Raw genomic sequence first — 25,796 nt, 5'->3', positions numbered from 1 at the left:
AGGGGCCTGAAATTTTCTGCTGGACTGAGGCATTCCTCTTGTCAGTAATGTTTTTTTTTAGTGTATATGACAGTTTAGTGAAATGTACTAGATCTTATTGTCATTACATTTCCTGTAAAATAAAAACAAAAAACAAGCCTTGTTTTCTATGGCAGCATTACTCCACTGTATTGGTTTTTGTTAAGAATCTTTTTGTTAGAATGCTGGCTGATATAGATGATAGCCGAGCAGAATGTGTCATTTCACGTTTCCGTTTTCCCACTGAAAGGACCACTTGGCTTTATGCGGGAGCTATGCACAGTAGTCTTTATATTTTTGTTGTTTTCCTTAGCCAGTCCATTGTATTGGAAGTTTGGAAAGTCCATTGGAAAGTTTGTATTCGCATTCCACAGAATGTCCTTAAGTAGGCTGTGAATTATATTGGCTTAGTATAGTATTTGGATGTCGTAAGTGCAGCAGTAATTCATTTGTACAGATATTGGCAGGCCTAGCCTTCTCTCACAGTGTACTGTATGATGTGAGTGTGCGTTAAAGGAACCCCTGGAGGTCAAAATTATCCGGAGCCCACCGTTACGGCGCCCCTCAGCCCTGGGTATATACAATAGGTGCCAACAGTCTTTGGAACCAAGGAAATCATAGGAGAATATTTATATTTTAATTTTTTTTGTCCGAATAGCAAAAGTGCTTCAGTATTCAGTAAATAACAGATAACTTGGCATAAGTTAGAATAATGTACAACATACCTTACCACTGGTGAAAACTGATTCCTTACCTCCATGTGTAAGGTGCGGTGATTTCCTGTCTCTTAAATTGTCTCCTGTATTATTCTTTTATTTGTAAAACAATAAAAGTTAAAAAAATTCTCATATTTACCTTGATTCCAAAGGCCGTCGGCTTCTTTCGCACAGAATTTACAAATTTTACACTTCACACTTGTGCTGGTTATGGAGCGTTACAGCCTGTTGACGCTAATTGGTTGGTTGTTGTTAGGCTTGTTGGTGGTGTCTTTTCATTTCGTGCTTGTGAGGGGCTTGGGTCGAACTGGTTGTTTTCGTGCCAGCTCTGTGACCTTAAGAAAAACGCTGCTCGGCGTTTCCAGGAGCTTGACTTACCTGAGCAGTATCCCGGCTGGCTGGAAGGGAACCCGAGGAATCCAGATCCACTGCCGTCCCCAGCCTGTTCGGAGCGCAGCAGCGTTGCTGGCTTGGATTGGCTCTTTTCAGCAACCACAGTGCAGCCAGCAAATGAGACGAAAGTGCTGACTCCACTCGGTAAGAATGGAAGGTTTTCTTGTTATATAAAGAAAGAAGGCGGCTTTTTTTTTTCTCGCAGTTTTGGTAACGGTTGTTTCTGTTACGGTAGCCCAGCATCATCATCATCAGCCTGACTACGCCCACTGCAGGGCAAAGGCCTCCCCCATGTCTCTCCAATTAACCCTGTCCTCTGCCACTTGCGGCCACCGTATCCCCACAAACTTCTTAATCCAATCTGCCCACCTAATTTTCTGCCGTCCCCTGCTACGTTTGCCTTCTCTTGGAATCCCCTCCGTTGCCCTTCAGGACCAGCGGTTATCTTGCCTTCGCATTACATGCCCTGCCCAAGCCCATTTCTTCTTCTTGATTTCAACTAGGATGTCTTTAACCCGCGTTTGTTCCCGCACTCACTCAGCCCGCTTCCGATCTATTGACGTTACACCCATCCTTTTTCTTTCCGTAGCTCGCTGCGTTGTCCTTAACTTAAGCTGAACCCTCTTTGTCAGCCTCCACATTTCTGCCCCATAGGTGAATACAGGTAAGATACAGCTGTTGTATACTTTTCTCTACAGCCGCATTTTATACATAACTCGGTGCTTACAGTTAGAGCTTATGCCTCTGGTACTTCTCATTGCAATGCTTGAAAAATGATGGCAACAAGAATGGAATTACAGTGAGGATTAGAATTGCACAATACTACGGTAACATGTAACAGTTTTTCAAAGCTGCTACTTTTCTGTGGTAATGTCGGCGTAGAAGGTGTTGCAATGTTATGTCACGTAATTGCGCCTCCTAGAGCTCTGAATGATAGTCGTGTCTTTGTCTAGAATACATACAAATGATATTGCTTTGAAACCTGGACTAGCTTCAATAATCTTCTTTCATGGCAGCCTGCATGTGATGGTGCAGAAAACTTCATAAGCAAAGTTATTACCGTAACATGCTGGGTTGTTTTGTTTGGATCAGCCTTGTGTGCGTCATTTTTGTTGAGCTTAACTTTGGCGTACCATTTGTATGGCTGTTTGTTTTTTCTATGATTGTAGTTTAGCTCTTCACAAAGAATCCGTATGGGCAGAAAACTCAGCTCCTGTTTCTTAGTTTTTTTTTTTGTGAGGGCTTTAATGCATGCATGTTATGACTTTAATTTTTCTGCCAAGGACTAATGCATGAAGCACAACGTCCCTTGCAAGTCTTGTGAGTGCTGGGCCTTTGGTTTTCTATAGTATGTCCTTGTGGGACAGCGTACATTGCAGTGGCTTGTGGTGGGGAAAACACACTGAACGCTTTAGAATTGAGGCTCCGGCCACACATCTATTTGGATAAAGCATAGCACGGTACTAGATAGTTAAACACAGTAAATTCTCAGTGTACATTGATGGGTGCAACTTAGAAGGTCACATTGAGAAAGTGAGTGATCAGTGGCTGATAAACTGTTTGGGTATTATATATACCATATTGGACTGCTGTGCTCTTTCATGGATGAATCAGAAAGGAATGAGTTTTGGTGTGCTGATTCTAAAAACCACAAACCACGAACCATTTCTGAGGTGGCGACTTTGAAACCTCAGAGCTTAACTTCTATGCTAGGCAGGATCGTAATTTCACCTTTAATGCATTCCTTGGTGTCAAGACAAACTGGTGGCATGCATTTCAGCAAGTTTCCTGCAGTAAAATTTCTTAAATTCTTTCTCCAAAAGATTTGCATAACACATTGCATAAGTGCTCAAGGGCTTTTTTTTTTTTTTACATGAAATAAATGACATATTTGGGATGAGCACAAAAAGTACATTTTCCCGACAGATTGGATAATTGCTACTTGATTAATAAAAATTTTTTTTCAATGAGTCCTTCTTGGAGGTACACTGGTAAGTACAGGACACTATTCGAAGAGTGAAGAGTAGCAGTAAGTTGGCTAATTCTTTAAAAATTTGTTGAAAGTTGGAGCAGTGCCCCGTACTGTGAATGGGAGAGCTAGCAGCACTGCTTTTTAACTTTTGTCAGAGCGGATATTTACATTGCTTTAATTTTTAGTATTTACAATTCGTTTTGTCGAAGGTCACTCCCTGTTCCTGCAGTGCTGCTGCTTTGTTCAACTCTTCCGTTTTGATGGCTCAACTCTTCGAAACTGTTGCCCCACGTTTCATGCCCAGAGTATTGCAAGGAGCAGGCCGAACTCAACAAATCCAACCATCTGCGTGCCGGTGGTGACACCGCGGAGACGTGTCTCGTCGCAGCGGCCGGCGGAGATGCGGACTCCGCTCTTCTGCCATGGCAGTGCGAGGACTCCGTCGCACGGGCCCGCAGCGGATCGTCGGAGCAGAGCCTCTCCGACGGCAGTTCACCGTCATCGCCGGATGAGATGACGCCGCTCGGTGCTTCGGGGCGTCTCTCCACTGCCCTGGGCGCTATTCCGAAGCAGTACATGGAGGATGCTAGAGGTGAGTACAGTGCTGGACAGAGTAACGGGGAACGCTTGTGCTTGAAGGAGTATAGACACCTGATTTTGGTGGCATGTTTTCTTCTCTACAATGATGTGGAAGACACTACTATGCATGAATCACCATGTGGTATTCACTAACGACCTCTAAATAATTTATGATCGAATTTTTCTGTCATGCTGTTTCGGTATTAGTTTCAACAGCCAAACGGCATGGAAAAAATTGCTGCTGCATGATTTTAATTAACTACAATGCTAAAGGCAGTCTTCCTCAAGAGCCAGAATGACAAAGAACGTGGAAGCGGCGATTATATTGCAGTTTTTTATGCCTAATGTGACCTTCATACTTGCGTTACTGTGACATCATAGCCATCGTTTGGCTGTTGAAACCGAAACTAAAACAGCGCGAGAAAGAAATTCAATTATAATCATTTAGCAGTCTTAGGAGAATACCATGCAATAATCTATGTTGATAATGCCTTAGCGTCCTTACCAAGAAGAAAACACGTACCCAAAAGTTAGGTGTCTATACTCCTTTAACTGTCCTGCCTAATTGCACACACTCTAGGTGGACCCCATTTATAGGCAGTACACAATCTTTTGGTGAACACATGGTTTTAAGTTTTTTTGTGGCTGAGGCAGCTGTGTTATGTTGAAGGCAAAATGCAAAAAAATTCTCATATTCTGAGATAACAGTGCACATGTGAAAAAATAAACGCCTAAATTATTTTTGGCACCTTCACTGCAACCTGCCTCAAAGTCCACACAAAGCTTTGATGCATAGATATTCACTCAGTGGGGTGTAAGTTGTTTTGTGGAAGCTCTTCATGTGGAATGCAGTCATTAAAAATGTGTTGTCTGGCCCATGCGGCCTGTAACAACAGGCAATGTTGGTTCGGTTGTACTTTTTGCATATTTTAAATGAGGCCGTGACATGCACTGGACACAGTAAATAATTTGGGAAGTACTCCAGAAAGATGGTATTCACTAGTGGGTGTAGGCAGTTTCCTTTTATTGAAGGCTTTTATTTTGTGCTCTTCAGGATCTTGTTCAGTGGTAAACCTGTTGTCAGCGGTGGCGATAGGTGGCGGTTGGCAGGTGGCTGTTCATTTTATGATTGGTCATGATTGGTTGCTTGGGAAGAGCAACCTGGGCCTGAACAAGCCCTACCGCTGGCAGCACCTGCCATCGTAGGGCAGTGGTGCAGCGGTGTGCCAGGAATGGTATGAGGACTCCCAGTCATCAATGGATGTAAAATCGAGAATGACCAATTCCGCATCATACCCTCCGAGTAGAGCTTAAAGGGGCTCAGAAACACAATCTTAGTTAACTGTTTTGCCTGTTGATTGCATACAGTGAGTTATAATGGTGCTATTAGCGTCGGTAATACCGCGTATGTTCCATTTTTTAATATTTTAATGTCCTCCCAAAAACAACTCTACGGCTCTGATGGTGTCGCCACACAGTGGCGGGTTTTTAGCCGCGGATATGACATCACCTGGCCCGAGCTTGATGATCGGACAAACAGTAAATATACTGCAAATTGTGTGAATAAATAGAGACACATTTTGTCACCTGTCTGCGTTTTATATTAGATCAACGAAAACAACTTGTTTGTCTTAGATAAAAGCCCTGCAAAGCAAGTAAAATAAAAATATACCACCAGGGGCACTCTGGCATGGAAACGACGCTGCCAGTCTCAGCAAGAACAAATTACAGAGAGCAGGCAACCATGGAGTGCAAACTTCCGCGACGTGCTCTGGCAGGCTGTTTTGATTGGTTGCGCCTGGTGCCGTCACTGGGAGAGCGAAATAGGAATGGGAAGCCCCGCCAAAATCGAGTTGAGGGCTGCGTTTTGTTTGCTTGTATTTTGAAATTTCTTCATCGAATAACTCCCGTTCCTGTGCATCGATTCCTGTAATTCTTTTTAAGTCAGCATCTGTGTGACATAAAGAACCCACCTGAAGTATAGCCGGTATCCCCCCCACGCAGTGTTTCGCAGTCCCTTTAAGTGTCTTCTCCAGTTTTTATAGCTTACTGATGGCACGAAGTAAATGGTAGTTAAGCAAACACGTGCCTACCGGCACAAATTTTAATTTTGAGTTTCTTCCCTTTGAGTTTGATGTTGTAGTGAAATTAAAGAAAGAATTTAATGCTGTGTCTTGCTAGCCCATAGCCAAGGCAACCACTTGTAGGTGCAAAGCTCTTCGGTAACCCGAATGTACTGAGAAGCATTCACATTTCACTTATCCACTCTCTTTGAGTGCTGCATTTACTCAGTCAGTCACCGCGACCTTTTCTCGTATAATAAGTCTTGTCCACTTACTAGAATCCAATGTTGCACTATTGTAAACAGTTTCACTGGTTGGATGTTGCAAGTAATAAACAAGAAATGCTAGCATTTTATGGAGCCGACTTACTTTAACGAAACAAACCAGGGTCAGGGCAGCCCGCAAGCCTTTCTGGTAGCTATCAAATGGAATGATGCGTTTTTAGGCCAGCCACTTCTTGATTACATGTATTTCTGAATGTTTGGCTGACATCAGAATCACTTGACAGCACCTTATAAGTATGAAGGAAAGTGTATATTCCCATATTGGTGGCATGCTTCGAAATAGAAATGTGAAAACAGGATTGATACAAAGTTGTTGAGAGCTTAATGGAAAGCTAGAATGAGGTGTGTAGCAACACCGAGGACCAAATGTGTTTGTCAATCCGTGTTCAATGGAAGGCTTTCATGTGAAGAAACTTTGATTGCCTTGTGGTTCTGTCTGTTTTCTTATTTTTTTTCCCTATAAGTGCTTGTATTCGATAATAATCGACTTTGACTCAAAAAATGCAGGCGACCAATCGTATCCGCCGGTGCCTGGGTCGTTCACGCGGACGACAGTGCGTTCATTGCTGAGTCGCCGCCTGTTGGACATCCTCAACCTCAACGACCCCCAGGAGTGCGAGGCGGAACTGCAGAAGCTGAAGAGGGAATTGGACATCTGCCGTGAGTCTACTATGCATTACCTCATTCTTTGGGGCTCATTGGCTTCAAACTGAAACCAGAACACTCTAGTTACCCGACTTTTTCATAAACCTGTTGTTGTGCCATTAAACTTGAATTTGTCAAGTGTAATGGATTGAATGCAGTGGCTAGCCTCATCAGCTGAGACATTGTAACTAATATGCCTGTGTGCTGTGTGATATCAGCCCACATTAAAGAACCCCAATTTATCTAAATTAATTCGGAGCCCTCTACTTTGGCGTCAAAATGTTGTAGCACATGTGTTGCTTCTCTTTAGATGCCACAATTTACAATTATTTTTTGCTCAAAATTCTATGATGTTCTTTTTTTTTGTCTTTCCTGCTTTATATTGCATCCTGCAAAGTCATTATTCTCATCGTTCATCTCCAGGATACCTAACGCTGCCCTATGAAATCCCTTTTCTTGGTCTTTGTGCTTTAGCAATGTGTTGCATGAAGGTCTTTTCCTTAGTGTAAGTTTTCAAACACTGCAGCTTCTAAATTGTTGTTTCTTGCTCTTTGTTTCTTTCGTTCTGTCTTTTGTTCTGTGAAGTCTTTTTGGGTGCCAGTTACTATGACTCAGCAATGTAACTGGCATATTGTCACGTTGTAGTGACGGCAGTCCAGTGGTCAGGAAGACACCAGAAAGACTTGCAAATGAAGCTCTTTATTTGGGCTGACTTGCGCCCGCAAAATAACTGAATCACTCGGTGGCTGTGTAAGCAACACGCGTGCTCGTCAATCGTCGAACTACGAATGCCTGCTGCTCATGGCATTGTTGAATTTAAAGGCGGCTAGGAAACTTCGAGATAACAGGCCGAGATCATCTAGACTAATCTAGAAACACGTAGATGCAGCTCTTCATGGCTGTGATCAATCGAGATTAGTCCGGGCGCTTCTCGCGTCACGAACAAAAACGATAATACCCTTTTCCTGCGGCCTTGCGCGGACACTACAATGATACGCGGCAATATATTTAGAGTTTGAAGTATTCAGTGATTGTATAGTTCAGTTGCTGTATTTACTCTAAGCACCCCTTATTTTTTCACGATTGCGATGCTCAAAGTTTATTTGTCAAAATATTCACACAAAATAGGCACAAACAGGGCTTGTGTCTGGTGCTCGTGTCTCGTGCTCAGTCACTCTCACGGTCACTGGCAGTGAGCGTGCTCGGCATCAGCGTGGGTGCAGCTCACCGAAACCCGCTGAAACACGCACTAAACATTAGGCTGTCAAATGCCGGCTTGAGGAATAGCACTACTACAAAGTGACACTTGCGACCTAGCAGACGGGAACGCAGTCACAGTTGTGGCACAACAGCCCAGTTTCTATTGCTTGGGGTTTTATGGAAGCTTCAATGGGAATGGCTCACGAAAACGTACTAGCCGTTAACGTAGTGGCAGGATACTGCTTACTGTGTGAAAGTATGAGTTGTATATGTTTGTTAAAAATGTGTCGGAACGGTTCGATGTAGCGAATAACTCATCCTCTCATTGTTTAATGTATTGAGGTTTGACTGTATTGTTTTCAGCTGTTAGGATGAAAAAAAGCGACAACAAACAAGCAAAAAAAGAGTGTGCTGGTGACTTTTTTTTTTTCCAGGGAGGCTCGCTTCCAATGCTGAAGAGGTGCCACCAAGCTTCTCGCCACCTTCTTCCAAAGGTGACCCAGTGTTTTCTCAGACACCTTTCATCACTCTTGTGCAGTCTGCATTGCAGGGCTGTCACTGGCATTAATGTTATTCTAGTTCCATTCCTCTCTGAGTAAGCAGCTTATTCACTTCTTCGTTAATGATGTATCCTCAGGGTCTGCAATCTGTTGGGCACCAGGCTGATGTTGTCTTCTTGTTTGTAAAAAATTACTTTTTATTGTGATAGCACTTATAGTTGGCATTTGCCGCATTTAGCCGTTGTGTGTTTGTTTGTCCATATGTCTGTCTATTTGTATGCATGTATGTATGCATGCATGTCTGAAGTCTGTTTTGTGGGAGACTGCCCCCCTTCCCAGGTGTGCGTGCACGTTCACAGATGATAGTTCAGTTTGTGATTGTTTGCAAGACGTTGCCTGGGAAGAGCAACCTGGGTTGCTCAAGCCCCACCAATGGCATAAAGTAGAGAGTGACCAATTAATTCCACATATATGGGCATTAACAAATTGTTGCTATCTGAACAACTTCCATGTAATTCACATTCACAGTCTTTCTTCGTTAGTTTTCATTGCTTGTTGAAAATTGATTGACTAGCTGTGAAATTTCTGTGCAACTTTGGCTCTCTGAGTTTGGTGGCATTTGCGGGTTTGCTGCAACCGAGTCCTGTGACCACGGATGCTCTTGTTATGTGACGTTCAGTGTGTTGGATTTCTAATGCACGTGGTCTCTTATGCTAGCCCTAATGAGTTTCCAATAAATGAGTTTCTAATAGCCCTTACGCTCATTGCGACTGTCACTTTGCCTTTGGGCTAAGTGAGTTTTAGTCAAAAGAGCAGCTGCACTTAATCGTCTGGGCCTTTTGCTTCGTGTACATTAATGTGCAAAGGCCCTAAAGTTAGTGTAAGTGTTGTAAAGCATATTAGATAATGCAGCATGGTCTGTTTCAGATGGTGCTTCATTGTGTTGATAAAACTTTCAGGAGGTTGGTTTCTGGCATGTGCAGTTCATGTTATGATATGTAATTACAGCTCATGGTATGTACGAGTTGTTAGGGCCTTTCTTCATCTTTGCATGCCTCTGGTCACATTCTGGGGTGTAATTCTTAAGGAAGTGATAAATTAAAATTACATTTTTGGAAATGCTGCTCCAAATGTTAAATAGTTAGGGCCTTCCTTTGGCATTGTTGTGGGCCTATGGTTCCAGACTGCTGTTTAGTCCTCAAGAATTAAACAGTTTTTAATGGACTGATGAGTTCAAAACATAAATTCATTTGAAATTGGCATTGATTGAGTGAAATTATAACGGTACTGTGGTCGTGCCCTTCCTTAGCAGCGCCTGCTTCGAACCGCAAGCGCCCCAAGCTGGCCGCGACTCGCCGGAAAGCCAACTACGGCACCTCCGAGTTCCTGTCCCTCCTGCCCAACAACCCAGCCCTGGCTCAGGCCGAAGGGTAAGCTCATTCCATCTTTCCTGGTTTTGCCAAATGCCATTGTGAACCCATTTCTCTAAATGCCCTTCCAAAAAATACTCTTCAGCACCTGATGTCAACCTTAATGCACTGTCTGCAACGTTGTTGCAGTGGCAGTACTGGTAAGGTCAACATATAGAGTAGAATCTGAGTGATACTAATTAGTAAAATCCCCTGGGCAGAGGCATAGTGCACAGCGTACAGAATTCCCAGTGGTCCAAACAACCTCCCATGCCACTTAAATGTGAGCACATGAGCTGCAATTGCACCTTCAAGCACTAAATGCTGCTCGCACATTGCCGGCGCACGTTCGCCAGTTTCGCGTTATGCGCCCTGCACATTGCCCAAGTATGGAGTGAGTTTGGGGTGTGCAGCAGTAAACAAATCCAGACCGCTGTAAACAGATTTGCGGCATTGTATTTCCCACGTGTCTGCATGAGGATTTTGTTTCGAATTATGCAAATATTGCTTGACACGAAAAATTCAGGGGGCACTTTGACTGTCTAAAGTGCGTAGAGGCGGAAGCGTTTTCCGCACCACTTTGACTGCCTATGTGGAACTGGTGGCGTCACATGTAATTGAGTACTAATTAATAAGTGATGACAAATCACTAATTAATGGTTAATTACTGATGTGTGCCCGAATACTAATTAACTGCTAATTAATTACGCTTAAGCTTTGCCTTTAGGAGTGGAGTGCGACAGCGTGTTGTAGGGCACTGCCAGGGAGTCCATGGAACACCACCACCCGTTCCTGCAATGCCTTGCCCTTTGAACGTTTTTTGAGGAAAGGAAATGGTGCAGTAATTTTCTGTCATCTCGGTGGACACCTGAACGGCACCATAGAGGAAGGGAGGAAGTGGGAGTGTAAGAAGAAAGACAAAGATGGCCCCTAAGGAAGAAAGTGAAAATTGTATTTGAGGAAAGGAAATTATGCAGTAACTGTCTCACATAACTGTCTCACATATCTCGGTGGACACCCATCAAGATTCAGGGGGGCACTTTTTTGACCTAAAGTGTGGGGTCACTGATGTGTGGATGGACACCCAAACCTCTCCATTCACTAGACGCGCCTTTGTTCATTCCAAACCATCGAGCTGGCATGGCGGAGTGGTTGCGTGCTCGTCTCACACTCTGAAGACTGGGGTTTGATTCTGGAGCTCGACCAATTTCTTACTCGGTTTTATTTATTTATATGGCCTGACTGGAAAAGTTAATTGGGCTAACTGAGTAATTAAGCTATTAACTAAGCTCAGTCCCACTTACTTGGACCATCACTATACGATCCCTTCAATTGGTTGCCTTATTACTAGCCAAAATACAATTGGCCCCGTTTGAAATTCGCGCACTGTGACGTCACGACCGTTTGGACAAACTGAAAAGCATGACATTTCTGTCGACAACTGCTGCTTACAACGATGAGACATTAAAGGCTTTCACCTTAATATTCTTTGTGACCAAGTGAGGTTCGTATACCATCCAGATTCTGTTGAACTGTACTTTCTGAAATGCAACGTGACCGTAATTTTCCGGAACATTCGGAACTGACGCAAAGGTGCGGGAGTGATCCTGGTCGATGAACTCAACAAAAAGGGCAGTCCATGGAAAGCAGCACACTGGCCAGAGCTTGGGAATCGTTTTTGCACGCCCCTGCAAATAATTAACTGCTTGTACTGCACACTCCAAAACTAACAAGTTGTCTTTCTCAAGTCCTGAATATACTATATACGGGGAAAATAATAGTGTTTCGATGGAAACAAAAATAGCACGTGAAAGGGTTAAAACAAAAGTTTTTAGGTATTGGCTTCTGCTGAACACTTCACATGAGTTCCCAGCCTTGGGTCTTCATGACCATTGTTTTCCACAAGAAACAGACCCTGTCCTCACCTCATGCATTGGGTGGCTAGGGGCATGCATTGCAGTGGCCAACAGTGAATTAGTTCATAGCATGATTCAAGGCATGATTCAAGGCATGACTTGTGGCTGCTTTGTACATTTTGGTGTCGGTGGCAAGAGGTGTGTGTGGACAAGCGTAGTGTGTGAACGTGACGGCAGTATGACTGTGACAAGCGGAACATGACAGATTCGCAGTTTTTCAAGCCGTGGGTTTTTCTCAGCAAAGCGAGTTTTTCTGTTAAGTTTTAGTATTTTTCGGACTAAGATTATTGGGACCGCTTTTTCGTGCCCCACCGAGTCCGAAAGATTGGCCATCGACTGACTGGCGATGCTGCTCGAATGTGTCGCGTAGAGAGAAGGACGAAGAGTCGGCAGTGGCGGTCGCCGGCTGGACTCCGTCGGGCCGGCGTAGCTGCACGGACCGGGGTCCACCCGCCTACCTCCTGGCGAGCATCCTGTCGACGCCCGGCACACACCTGGCCATATCACACGACGACACCTCGCCCGGCGCTGTACACTGCTTCCAGGATGAGCACGGTGAGTGAAGGCTCTTTGTCGGCCATTTGTGAGACCGGGGTATGATGTACTGGCAGCTGCATCATCCTTATCATTATTATCAGTGCCATCATCTGGCACGCTGCGAGCAGGCTGGCAGTCAGTCAAGAACAGTGTTTATGGCCGATAGGAAACGGGTTTATGAAGAGACAGGAGGGTGACATAATAGGTCACGATGCTAGGTCACTATCAGCGTGACGTCAGAGTGACTCAGCTCTGCTACACACGCTATTTATTTTTTTTTGCTAATTTATTTAAGGGGATACTGGGGACGAATCCGGTCAATAGTTATTTTAGGTAAAAAGTCAGTTCTCCTTGGCGATATTGATGTTTTGTCCAACACCACAAGACACATTTGTTTTCAACAAAATTGAGTTTGAAAATCTTCCCAACACTCATTTGAAGCTCATGATCTTGGGACTAACCCTTTGAGGGTCGAATTATTTTGAAGAAAACTTTCCCAGGTGGTCAAATTACTTTATTGCGGATCTTGAATCTACAAAATGTATATAATCGAGAATAAATAGTAAAAAAAAAATTAGGAACAGTACTTTGGTGACAGCATCACTCAAAACTGGAAAATGTTCAATAGAATAGAATAGCAACAGTGATAAGCAAGCTAAGAGCAGCACCAATAAGATAGAAATCAACTTTCGCCGCCTCTGCAGCAAAACAGTGCCCACAAAAAGAAAACTCAAATTTCGCGTGACTCCGTTGCGATCACGCGGCGAAACCAAAACTACAAAAGGGGTGTTACCGTAGTCTGTGCCGCCGCGCTAAAGCTAGACATAAGTTCTGCTTATCTCCGTAAGAAGGCAGCACAAAATTCAAACACTTCCTGTAAGTCCTAAGAGGTGGCAGCACCCCCCAGTGAGCACGCATTGTTCTTTTGGCGCAAGATTTCAAACGGAAGATCGAAACCGTACCTGTACGGCAAAGACCTTGCGGGACAGAAAACCGCCGCCGTACATATACGGCAAAAAGCTTCAAAGGGCTAAACAGGACTTTGTCGTCTCTGTATGGAAGTTTATATTGATGAAGGCATAGCTTTGTTAATGTGCGTGCGAAAAAGCTATCTTCACACATTAAAGTTTGCGTGCAAAAACTGCCAGAGGTGGCAATGACGACTGCGCTTTTTATTTTTTGGCCCTTTCTTAGTTTTGAAAGCTCCATATTCAGTGGCAGTGATGTCTGTGTCATTGGGACAACCTATTTTGCTGATACAGGCCGGCTTAAATTTGTCCTAGACATCTTTTTAAACACACTGGAGACGCTTTTCGAGTCCACACAGGAGCGGATAGTACAGGAAATGCAGGTTTGTGTACAAAACGAAGTGCTAGTTCCAGCAAAAAAATTTTCGCAATTTTAAAATAAAAAGGAAAAACACGAATAAATGAAAAAATAAAAAGTTTGAAGTCCGCTGAGGGACGAAGGCTGTTTGGTGACCTGTGAGTACCCCTGTTTGTGCGCCATCCATGATTCATTAGGGACTCTGTTTCTTGGCTGATTGTTTGAATTCTTGAGAGCACCTTTTTTTTTTATGGTGTCAGCCCGATCGCTGAAAGGAATCAGCAGCTATTGGCTCTTCATGTTATATACCGTGCTGAAGTCTTTTCCTCACAGTGATTTCAGTCATTTATTTATTTATTTTATTTTTTTCAGCCAATGCTGCTCTCATGTGACCATGTAATACCCCTGTCACACTAGCAAATTTAATGTCATTCGAACCTAATGGCATTCGATACATCGAATGTCATTTGGTCTCTTTTGGTGCAACACGGAAAAAAATAATGTCATTCGAAAATGATGGTGTCGACTATCGGTGAAAAAAAAATTAGTCCAACTGAACGACATCAGCGCGCATAAAAGATGTTTGAAATTGTTGTGCAGTGTTTCAAAAGCGGGTGAGAACATTTGTGCGCCGTATTATAAGCTTAAAATATTATTTGCGGCCACTCTGCACCACTTTAGCCATCAAAAGCGAAGCCAAGTACAAAGTCAACCACAAATCCGATAAATGTAAACAAACAAAATGGCTGACATGGTGGCGCACGGATACGTGCGGAGCTTGGAAATGACTTCCAAAAGGTGAACTGCTCAGTTACGTCTTTAAGCAATTTTCGAGCTTAACGAACATGGCATGCCAACCAGCAAGAATCACGCATCCCAAAATGACCGACGGTCGCGGGAAAGACGCTACTTCGCGCTCGGCCGCTGCTGTAGGCTGCTGAGACTAAGAGTAACAGCTATCCACGACAGCCTCTAGTGTGAACAGATTCACACCAACATTAACTTTTTTTCAGCAGAACTAAATAAATGCACTTTCTAGGTTTGGCAGTGTCCACATTATTTTTTCGCTTCGCTTGTTCCTGCTGCGTATCTGGTGTCCAGAGTACGCATTCGGTTCGAGATCGAATGCGAATGAGTTCCCATAACTCATTCGATGGCGAATGTCATTCGAACCTAATGACATTACATGTTCCCGTGTAGTAGTCGATTAATGACATTAGGAGCCAATGTCATTCGATTCGAATGACATTAAATTTGCTAGTGTGACAGGGGTATAACAACACACCTCTAATTTTTCTTCACAGGCCTGTCTTTCTGGTCTTTGTGTAGTCATTGCTTGTGTGCTGTTAAAGCTTCTGCATTCCTACTGTGCACGGGGTACCTTATCTGCATTTGTGTGGTGTGTACTTACATGAAAAAGTGAAAAAAAGGTTTGTTCTTGGGTACAACCTTCCATAGCTTTGCATACTTCTCTCATGTTTCAGGGAACTGGCAGACGTACACCTTTGATGAAAACAGCACGGGTGTTTCGCGGGGCCTCGAGATGTCGCCCGACACCAAAATCTTTCAGATGATGTTCGACAGCAAGTGGTGAGTCTCCGAGCCACTGAGACTCTTCCGTGCTGGTGCTTTCAGTGTAGTGGTTGACAATGTTGAATCCCGTTCATTTCGAATACAGTCGATCCCGGATATATAGAACCCGGATATATTGAATTATTGCCTATATCGAACAGATGTAGAATCCCCTTGGGAATCTCATGCAAAAGTATAGCAATTTGTTTACGTTTATCGAACTCCTGTGCACCCTATATTTGATATATCGAACTCCGTGCCATGCCGAGCCCCCGCAAGTGCGCTTCTCCCAGTATGCGCCACCCTGGAAGTGGGCTTCTTCCACTAGCGCGCGCTCCTGCAAATGGGCTTCTCCTAATGAGAGTTCACGCGGCGCTGGCCTTGGACAGCTGCGCTCTTAGTCACGTGATGGGAACTTTGTGGGGGGTGTGAAAGGAAATGGGAATGGCCATAAGGAGCTGGGAAGAGGGAAACCGTGCTGGCCGCAGGCCCGCAGACGCCTAATTTCTGATGCTCACATCGTGACTGACATCATAGATACCGAGGAAGCGGACCCGAGCAGTGACGAAGATTGTGCGAAGAGGCCCAGCCGCCATGCACTGCGGCTGAACTTGCATCCGCATTCAGCGTCATTCGTCGCTGTTGTGGCGCAATGGAGGGCACTGGACTTTCTCATTTGGATACTATCAACAAGCTTGAGGACAGCTTAATGAACTGCATGGTGCAGAGGAAGAGGCAAGCAAAGCTCACTGACTTTTTTCTTGCGAAATAAAGCGCGCTGATTGTGGAGTTGTGCTTTCGTTTTTGTGGACTTAAGAGGAGTAAATCGGTAAGTTCCCACTTGCTACGATCACGGGAAATTGTCCGAGATTTGCGCAATTTTAAAATAAGCATCTAATAGACATATTTTATATTTCGAATTATTGATATATCGAACTTTTTCGCGATCCCCTTCGAGTTCGATATATCCGGGATCGACTGTATAATTTCTTCCTGAGCACTCAGCTTAGTGGTGCTGTTATACTTGGGTATATTTTACAGTTACTTGTGATTGACCTTTTTCTTGCTCTGGATGGACCAGCATGCTTTCTGTGCTCAAGAAGTCAATTTGGTCTCTTTAAAACTATATTTCACTTAATAGGCAATGAGGAAATGTTTTGTGCAGTCCTTGCATTGCAACTGCTGGATAATGTACGTAATGCTAATAAGTAATGCTACCATAGTTTGAGTGCCAGCTTTTATTCAGCTTGGGAAAGCATTTAGGGTAACAGGATAGCTTTGCTACTCAGTCATGATTATAATGCTATAATAATAATAATAGACACTTTTAGTTGGCCATACGGAATGGGCTTACGTACGCAGGAGCGTTGCGGGTTGCGAATGCGCATGCACAGAATGTTCTGTACCACTAGGCCGCTTGCGTACGGAAGCACGTATCGTGTCGTTGCGTGCGTGCGGTTGACTTTTATTTCGCACACTTTCGCCCAAGCGTAGAGGTATAAGTGATTACTAGCCCCGGTTTTTCAGATCATTTGACAATTTTCAAGCTCTTAGGCCTAACTAAATGCCCCGTGTTTACCTCGCAAGAACGACACCTGGCGAAGCAGTTGTCTAGCTTTTAGTCATTTGTTACATTTTGCTCTATTTGCATAGTTTTTATTCTTGGAACGGAAAAGGCTCGCAGTGCACCCCCCCTAGTTATCAGTAATTACGGATGAAAATTTCTTCAACACAGCATTGATGTGCTTTGGCGTCTTGTCACTAGATGGGGCTACCCCTTATGCGTGCCCCTGAGGGACGCTATGGCACAGCCAGCTAAAAGTGTCGTGCTTACACTATATACAGCGTACGCAACGCAGTAAGCGATGCATGCGCAAGCTTACTGCGTACGCCCAACTAAAAGTGTCTTATGAGATGACTGCTTGGTTATCATGCAGGGAGACATCGTCACACAGCAGCTCCAGTTCGTCCAGTTCCGCAACAATGCTGGACAGCGGCAGCCCCGCCCCCGCCCACAGCACCTGCCCAATCACGCTGGGCTTCAGCCCCGCCCCCGGCATGACCCCATGCGTCACATCAGAGGCCTCGGCTTCCTCCGTCGCCATGGCGACGAAGCTCCGCCCATCCTCCCACCAGCAGCCACACCACCACCGGTCCCACCACCCTCACCACCAGCAACAACAGCACCAACAACAGCTGCAGCAGCTCCCTTCCTCTTCTTCCTCCGCTGCGCACCAGTACGCTCATCAACCTCGACATCACCACCACCATCACCGGCGCAGCCACCACAGCAGCGGTCAGCACGGACAGGAGGCGGCGGCTCCGTCCACTCTCGACCTCTCCTTGCCGTCCGGAGCGGGGGCGGGGCTCAGCCTGAGGCGGGGTGCCACAGTGCTAGAGAACCGGTATGAGCTGATGGGCGGAGCCATTGAAGGGGGCGGGGCTTCGCGGTTCGACACCTCCAGAGGAGCCGGGCCTGTGCTCCTGGCGGAGTCCCTACTCAGCCGCATGGCCATGGCAGCGGCCAGCAGTGGCGTCGGCGGGGCCGCGACCCTGTCGCAGACTGCGTCGTCCCAGGTGAGGTGACTCGCTTTCGGTGGCGGTTCATTTGCTGCCCGGCAAGTAGTTTGCGGGATTAACACCAAGTGTACACTCTGAATGGGCTTCAGCATGCCCCAATCCTCCCCATCATCACCCAAGTGAAGTCCTCAAGGGAACTAAATCCAGTCATAATGATTTCAAACTACAATGAAACCTCATTCGACTCGAACTCGCATAATCTTGAAACATTGATCAAATCAAACGTCTTACTGCGACTTTCATAAAGGGCACATTCGGTGAAACCATGTTGTCGATGTAATCAGCACATCCACAAAGCTGTCCAAGGTGAATGTCCATCATCACTATGTGTGGAATTTCAGTCTGTGTCATCTCCATGAAGAATCTGATGAGGATTTTTTTTTCCTTCATGTAACATGAGTCTTGTGTCTATTTTGTTCTCACCATCATACTAATTTGATGTCCGTTATTTTGAATTGTTTTTTTTGCCTATGTGTATATCTGCGCAGTTCCGCTGCCTGTCGGGCTCTGCCACTCAAGCCCTATGAGGCTTTGGCAGGCCGGATTTCTGTACATTTTTTTTAATATTTGGCGCAATAAAGTATTATTATTATTATTATTATTATTAATATCCACCACAAGCGCAGCCACAAGTTACAAGTGGTCACAAGCCAGGACCGGGCTTGCTGCTTGACTGTGACCGTGCGTTATGCCTACCTTACTTTCATGCCCCCTTACACCTGCGCGCTCAGAGAAAAATCGTTTCAGCGGTAGAAAGATATTTTTAGCTGTCCAAGGTGAATGTCCATCATCACTATGTGTGGAATTTCAGTCTGTGTCATCTCCATGAAGAAGCGTGCACTTACAGAAAGATAGCACTTCAGGATCAAGTGGCACTCCTTCATATGCCTTCAAGACACAGTACCAGTTGTAGAAGCCTTTGTGGTTGTGATTGAAAGGCACTTGTAAAGCACAGCCTTCAGTGCTACATGGTACACCCATGTGCGGTGTCCTATTGCTTCTGCAATCCAAAATGATATATTTGCAAGACTTCTAGCTTCTTGTTGGAATATCTGTTTTTCGCATGGTCTTTACTGTTCCTAAGTGCATTTTTTTGGGTTGGAAAAATGTACTTGAATACAGGTAGCTCCTGCCCCACTTTTCAGTCTATTAAAAAAAAATGGATGGGGTGAGTTGACTTAGACTTGAAATGAACGTGGTACTTGAGGTGGTGCTGTGTCATATCCCTGCAGGACACGGAGCTGGACTCGACGTGCCACATGCGGTTTGTGGGTAGCGGCACTCTCCGGGGAAGCAAGCCGCGCCACTACTACCGGTTCCGGCTGCTCCCGTGCAAGTCCATCAAGGTCGGCTTCGACCGGCTCGCCCTCATCACGGTTCTGGACAGGTGAGTTTGATAGTGTTGGGGAAGTTAGAACAAGAAGCAACTGCTGGGAGAATGTGTTTTATATGTTCTCAATTCAGGTGGAGCTTGGTTCAAGTGCAGCTTGGTTCATGTTCGCCTGGGAGTGCCTGGGAGTTCATGTTGGGTTGGGAGTTGGGGGGAGGGGGGTGGCAGTGTGGTGGTTATACCCCTGTCAAGTGGGCAAGTTAAGTGCACTTACAGAGGAGTGTCACTCACTATAAGTGCACTTTGCCGAATGTAAATGCCGCATATGGAGTGTCACTCACAGAAGAGTGCACTGGGGTTAAAGTTTATTCACGGAGTGCATTTTGCTGGTTGAGTGCGTAGTCTTGCTGGCAGCTGTTTCAAAGACACAAGATCTAACGTTTAATGAACAAAAAGACAAAATTCTTATTTTAGCTGTTGAACAGCTTTGAGGAATTAATCAGAGCTAGAAGAGAAACAGAACAGAGGAACGAGAGATAGTAATGTGTGCAACTGTCATCGCTAGGCATGATGCAGCACTGTGGTGGTGCCATTTTAATTCAGTTTGTATTTGTGTTTATGAGCCAGCTGGTTGGGTGAACATGTGGTGACCGTGCCAGTTGTGTAGTGAAACATCTGTGCAGTGTCGCTGACACTTCCGATCACCCCGAACTCGTTGTTTTCACTGCTTTCTGCTTCACTGTCACTGCACACCTTTATATTTGCTTGTAGTCAGAATTCTGGGTAGGCTAAGGACTTGACTTGGCCAGTCTTTACTTTCAGTACCTGAGTAATATGAAAATGTAGCATTCTTCATTCTCAGAAGTTGTTTAAGCTTGTTTTTATTTCTTTAGCCATGTCAAACAGTCAATGAAGATATGTTTCGTTTTTATCTACTTCGAAAAATTCCGCTCATTTTCTGTCGCCATTTTTTTTTGTGCTACGAGTGCACTCGGCTTTCTCATTCGTTTGGCACTGCATAGGCTAACGTGTCGCCTGAAATGCTGAAGTGTTCTTCTTTTAACCCTTTGAAGGTTTTTGCCGTATGTACGGCGGCGGTTTTCTGTCCCACAAGGTCTTTGCCGTACGGGTACGGTTTCGATCTTGCGTTTGAAATTTTGCGCCAAAAGAACGATGCGTGCTCACTGGGGGGTGCTGCCACCTATTAGGACTTACAAGAAGTGTTTGAATTTTGTGCTGCCTTCTTACGGAGATGAGCAGAACTTATGTCTAGCTTATGTCAGACTGCGGCAACACCTCTGTTGTAGTTTTGGTTTCGCCGCGTGATCGCAACGGAGTCGCGCGAAATTTGAATTTTCTTTTTGTCAGCACTATCTTGCAGGGGCTGCCGAAGTTGATTTCTATCTTTATTGGCGCTGCTCTTAGCTTGCTTACCACCGTTGCTCGCGAGGCATTCTCGCCTTCTGTGGCAACGCGCCTACGCGGTTTCAATTCCGCCGCAGGATCCCAACGGAGTCGTGCGAAACATGTTTTCTCTTTGTGGGCACTGTTTTGCAGAGGCAGCGAAAGTTGATTTCTATCTTTATTAGTGCTGCTCTTAGCTTGCTTATCACCGTTGCTCTTCTATTCTATTGAATATTTTCCAGTTGTGAGTGATGCTGTCACCAAAGTACTGTTCCTAATTTTTTTTTACTATTTATTCTCGATTATATACATTTTGTATATTCAAGATCCGCAATAAAGTAATTTGAACACCTGGGAAAGTTTTCTTCAAAATAATTCTACCCTCAAAGTGTTAAGTGCACTTAACTTGCTCGCTTGACAGGGGTATTAGCATCTCTCCTTAGCGCCAGATAAGGGTGAAAAAATCTGCATGGTTGTCTTGGTTTCTGCACTGGATAAAGGTTAAGACTAGTTATGTTAGGTTGTAAAGAAAACGTGATATAACTGACTCACCCTGGATAGAAATCAGGACCATGTTGTGATGGAAGGAACGGGGTGGTAAGCGTTGGAGACATTGGTTAACTGTACAAAGAGGCCATATGTTGTTGGTCGGGCTGCTCCAGCAAAGCCTTGCGGATGTTCTGGAACTTATTTCTAGCCATTGTTTCTGCTTGTGCCTTGTCCTAGGAACCTGACGGCGATGGAGAACATCCTGTCCGTGGTGCTGGCCGTCCTGGTTGCTGTCTTGGGGGCCCTGTGTCTCTCCCGGGGTTTCTTCCAGGACATCTACAGCTTTCTGTTCTGCTTTGTCATGGCAAGCTGCCAGTACTGCCTGCTCAAGGTGAGTACCCTGTCCGATTTGTTTAACAAATAGTAAATATACCGATGTTAATGCTTGTTATTTACCTGGGGCTGCTGATGTACTGTGATGCACAGTAGAATCTCGATGATATGAAACAAATGTTAGTTTCATTCGATATTCAAATGGTACATCACTGATGGCATGTCATCAGTGATGTATCATCCATACATATCTCATGATATCATATCATCATATTGTGTCATATCAGATATATGTATATGTGTTTATGTATGTATATATGTATATACATATATATACATATATATACATATAGTATGCATATGTGATATGATGCGATACGCTACACGATGATACAATATATAATGTTGTATCATATATATAGTGATGTGTGGGCTGCATGGCACTGCTTAGTGATTATGCTGGTATAATGTTTAGGGGAATCCCCCAAGGTGGAGTAGATTTGTAATAAGGGAGTAATTACTCTTTGGCATCCACCCGAGCGCAGCCATACGGCTACAAAGGAAAGCTATACAGCTTATAGCTTTCCTTATAGCTTATAGCTTTCCTTATAGCTGTATAGCTATAGCTATATGGATGCCAATGAGTAATTACTCCCTTATTAGTGATTATGCTGTATGTACTGCATGACGGGTGATCATGATGTTTGCAATGTGAGGGCAGGGCTTAGTGCTCGCGAGCAATGTTGCAGTCTCCATGTTCGGAACATCGAAATTCTGCCAGCTGGTCACAGTGTACTTTGCCAGGGAGTTTACAAATTCATATCATGCTGAATATCCGCCATGATGTATGTATCATCGAAATTCTACCGTACTGTTAAAATACCATGTTAGGCACTTGTCTGGAATGCAGTGATTAGAGCCGATGTTTAAGGTCAGTGTTCTTTTGGTGATGTCTGCCGAGTAGTTTTCTTTTCTTTTTTTTGATGAATTATCTTTGTTGTACGTACCGAAGCTCGGCATGGAATGGCAGCTTTAATTGTTAATGCTGACCAGGCCTTCTGTAGGTCAGATACTACCTAAGACTCAGCCCACATAAAATGAATAGGCAGTTCTCATGGCCGATTTTTTTACATGGCAGTTTGTCACTGACAGTGCAGAAACTGTCCAAAACCAGCAAAACTAGCAGTGCAATAAAAATACAGAGATATGCACTCTCTCCGCTTATGTTTATCAAAGCACTGCAGGGGTGTTTGCTGGCATGCATCTCGGGTAGTTCCACAAGGTCCTGCTTCGAATGCTTTGAAGCTGTTGTCAGAGCCAGTGCTTTGTTTCTGGAAGGACCATTGACACATTAGTTTCGCTATGCATGTCTTCTTCTCTTTGTTTTTTTTAATGTGCTGCCTTTTTTTTTTCCTTCTCTGTTTCAGAGTGTACAGCCAGATGCTGCCTCACCAACTCATGTGAGTTTGAATGCTCATAACCTTTGCAGTTTTCTTTAATGAGAGGTCTTCTCAAGGTGGTGTACACAACACACTGACAGGCAATGAATAGGAGGCAGGGACATTAAACAGCCACCGATGATACTACTGAAAAAATCCAAAGTTTTGCAACAAACAAGAAAAAAGGTAGTAATACTTAAATATATTGCACCCGATGTATTTAGTACACGAAGTTCGTTACAGTTGAAGCATTCTTCCGTCTTACATTGCGAAACTGCTGTTCAATGCACATTTCACACTCACACGAAAAAAAAAAAAAAATGAGTGGCTACACGTAATGGGTAAAATATTGTGAAAGTGGGAAGGCTGCGTTTGTTTTTGTTTGTTACCGGGATAGGTGACAAGTTGTATAAGTGCTCCACCCAAGTGCACTGGTCATAGATTTCCTCGTTATGAAGCATTGAGAGTAGTTATTCATCCTGTGGCATGCATTGAACGTTATGTCAGCAGCATTTGCTCCCTTAGGTGGTTAAGCACAGGTCTTCAAAGAGATGGTCAACGATCTGGTTTTCACCTTGGTGAGCAGTGCACACTGTTTTTATTCACTTGTGATCAGTGATGGGCTGTGGAATTTTTGCGAGGTCTTGCATTTTTGTTTGAGGAAAAACTGTGAGATCCTACGAGAATAGGGGTATTGTATGAGATTTTGTGTCAGCTTGTACGATATCAGATGATCTCTGCCTGTGAACGTTAGATCCTCAAAGAGAGACGGTGTGTATGGCAGCAGCATGTTAGGGTGGGGGAGGGGGGCTGTATATTATGTGCTGGACTTGGTCCTCAGTCCTGGTTCCATAATTGGTGTGTTCATCAGGAGTGAGACAGTTATTGAACCTTTTCTTTTCTCGAAACTAATTTGCAGTTTTCATTTCCTAGCACCGGAAGGGCATGGGACTGACGTGATCCTCTGGTGAGAGGACGTGGGTCATGCTTCTCTCCCGATTTGTTTTTCTCTTTTTTTTCCCCCCAGGGCTACAACCGTGTGGTCTTGTACAGCCGTCCCGTGTACTTCTGCCTGTGCTGCTCGATGCTGATGCTAGTGCAGTTCCTGATCGACTCGCGAGTCGAATACCCGCATGTCACGCTCTACGGGGTGCGTCTCATCACTGACGCCGCCGTCACCTGGGCGCGGAGCTTCCTCATTGGTGAGTGAGGGGAAGCATCACCCTTTTACGTTGATGTACGCTGAGGAATGCGAAATTTGAAAGTTGTGGTCGTAAACATGTGTTGATGTAATTGTGTGATTGGAGTTATTGATTAAAGTTTTATTATACAGCTGCAAATTATCTCTCTTAAAGTGAGGCCTCATTTATGTGAGCTTTCCGTGTATATCTCTTTTTGTTTTTTCAAGGCTTGTTTTGAGTTGCGCACCACTGCATGTATGCTGTCATGATTGATCGAGCATGTAAGGAGGTGTTTGCTTCAAATTAAAACGAGTTGCGAGTCATTCTTTGTGTCTTGTCTTTCCTGTGCGCACGTTTTCAGTTATATGTATCTGTAAAGTTTGCTACACAGGTGCTTTGTAGCTTTTGCATTACAATAACAATGATACATGAAGACAGTGGGCAGTCACTTCATATTGTTTTCTTATTTGGGTTTGGAGGGGGTGTACAGTTGTGACCAAAACTAAAGGGAACAAAGTTCGAGCATTCATTTATTGATTACTTCATAATAATATGTGACAAGCACAATTCTTTCTGTTTTTTTTAGCTAGTTTTCTTAGCTTACAATACCAAAAAGCCGTTCTCAAAATCAGTGGAGAAATAACTGGAAAGTTCGCAATCTTATACAAAAAAATTTGTTCCTGCTAATATTGCTCATGACTTTACTTCAACTCAGCTCATGGGTCTCGCCTTTGAAGTAGAAATCTCCAAGGAAACAGAGATACACATTGTTAATACACTGCTATGCTTGGGGCAAACATTTTTGTTGACTGTCTTTGTCTTTCGTATGCATTTTTGCCTGCACAGTCTTCATCCTGGCCTTCCCTGTCACCTTCAGCCTGGGCTTGCTGCCTCAGATCAACACATTTGTGACATACCTCTTGGAACAGATTGACATGAACCTGTTTGGTGGATCGGGTGAGTAGGATTGTCCCATTTTGAAATGAAAGCTTCACTATGGGACCGCGGGCTTCAATTGCGGACCGTGCACATTTGACCTTCAGCTGAGTTAGAGGTCAAACCATGGTAGAGCCATGGTGCATAGCCTGGTTCTACACCAAGGTGGTCTGCAGGCTTAGAGGTCAGATCAAGTTTGAGGTTGGTCCACACCAATCTCAAGGTCAAGTCAAGGTCAAAGTCAAGGTTGGATATATGGGTGGTCACTTGAGTGACGTCGTGATAGCCATAGGCTTAGAGGTCAGACCAAGGTTGAGGTTGGCCCATCCCAATCACAAGGTCAAGTCAAGGTCAAAGTCAAAGTTGGACATGTGGTTGGTCACTTGAGTAATGTCATGATAGTCACCTTGGTGCAGTTTCAGCGTAATGTCATTTTCTGTTGCTACCGTCTTTAACTTCTAGTATACATGCAGGGCTGAGCAGACCTCGCTTGCTGTTCCATTTTCTGAATGTTGCCGTATTTTGGAGAGTAGAGTTTTTGGCAACAGAACATTTACTGCTTCCTAATTGGATGTTCAAGTAATCCAGTGAGCATCGCTTCTGAAGATGATTTCATATTAACAGATGTTTGAGGGAGCACGCGGCTTTGAAATCCCAGAAAATGGCAAAAAAAAATTAGTTTCTTGAAAGTTGTTGTATGCACTTCTATGCCCCGTCTTTTACGCTGTGTCGAAGTTTCATTGTTGAATCGACCGGGAAGTACTCTAAAAAATTGTTTCGTGAACCTTGGCAGCTTTGCATTGTGGGGAAACGCTCGAACAACAGAAATTTTTCTCCATTGCAGCTTTCTGCCTGGGTACTCGCCTTGAGAAGCAGATTTTTATCGTGACTGTTTTATCTGTTTTGAGTCCGTTTGTTTCGTTGCACTCCTAGGACTATGTGCTGGTCAAGATGTTTTTTTTTTTCCAAATTTG

At 44.3% G+C, this 25,796-nt stretch overlaps 1 protein-coding gene across 7 annotated transcripts in view; it reads left to right on the top strand.

Moving 5' to 3' along the window:
* Nucleotides 1-25,796, top strand: part of pcx (pecanex) — a 68,062-nt gene that overhangs the window by 11,147 nt on the left and 31,119 nt on the right. For 5 of the 7 annotated variants that reach the window (XR_016285664.1, XM_089560802.1, XM_089560800.1 and 2 more), the window contains exons 7-19: nucleotides 1,100-1,271; nucleotides 3,404-3,691; nucleotides 6,533-6,685; nucleotides 8,305-8,364; nucleotides 9,680-9,800; nucleotides 12,066-12,250; nucleotides 15,043-15,148; nucleotides 17,068-17,707; nucleotides 18,943-19,097; nucleotides 21,171-21,324; nucleotides 22,694-22,726; nucleotides 23,733-23,907; nucleotides 24,733-24,843. Coding sequence is in view for 6 of the 7 variants with exons in the window: in XM_089560802.1 (XP_089416928.1) it covers nucleotides 1,100-1,271; nucleotides 3,404-3,691; nucleotides 6,533-6,685; nucleotides 8,305-8,364; nucleotides 9,680-9,800; nucleotides 12,066-12,250; nucleotides 15,043-15,148; nucleotides 17,068-17,707; nucleotides 18,943-19,097; nucleotides 21,171-21,324; nucleotides 22,694-22,726; nucleotides 23,733-23,907; nucleotides 24,733-24,843 (2,353 nt within the window). In the remaining variant the exon portion in view is untranslated. The remainder of the gene's footprint in view (nucleotides 1-1,099; nucleotides 1,272-3,403; nucleotides 3,692-6,532; nucleotides 6,686-8,304; nucleotides 8,365-9,679; nucleotides 9,801-12,065; nucleotides 12,251-15,042; nucleotides 15,149-17,067; nucleotides 17,708-18,942; nucleotides 19,098-21,170; nucleotides 21,325-22,693; nucleotides 22,727-23,732; nucleotides 23,908-24,732; nucleotides 24,844-25,796) is intronic. The other 2 variants (XM_089560804.1, XM_089560801.1) reach the window with 1 other exon arrangement.

Source organism: Amblyomma mixtum, chromosome 9 (assembly GCF_055824585.1).
Source record: "Amblyomma mixtum isolate Tamu chromosome 9, ASM5582458v1, whole genome shotgun sequence".
Lineage (NCBI taxonomy): Eukaryota > Metazoa > Arthropoda > Arachnida > Ixodida > Ixodidae > Amblyomma > Amblyomma mixtum.
This window is presented reverse-complemented; position numbering and strand designations above follow the sequence as displayed.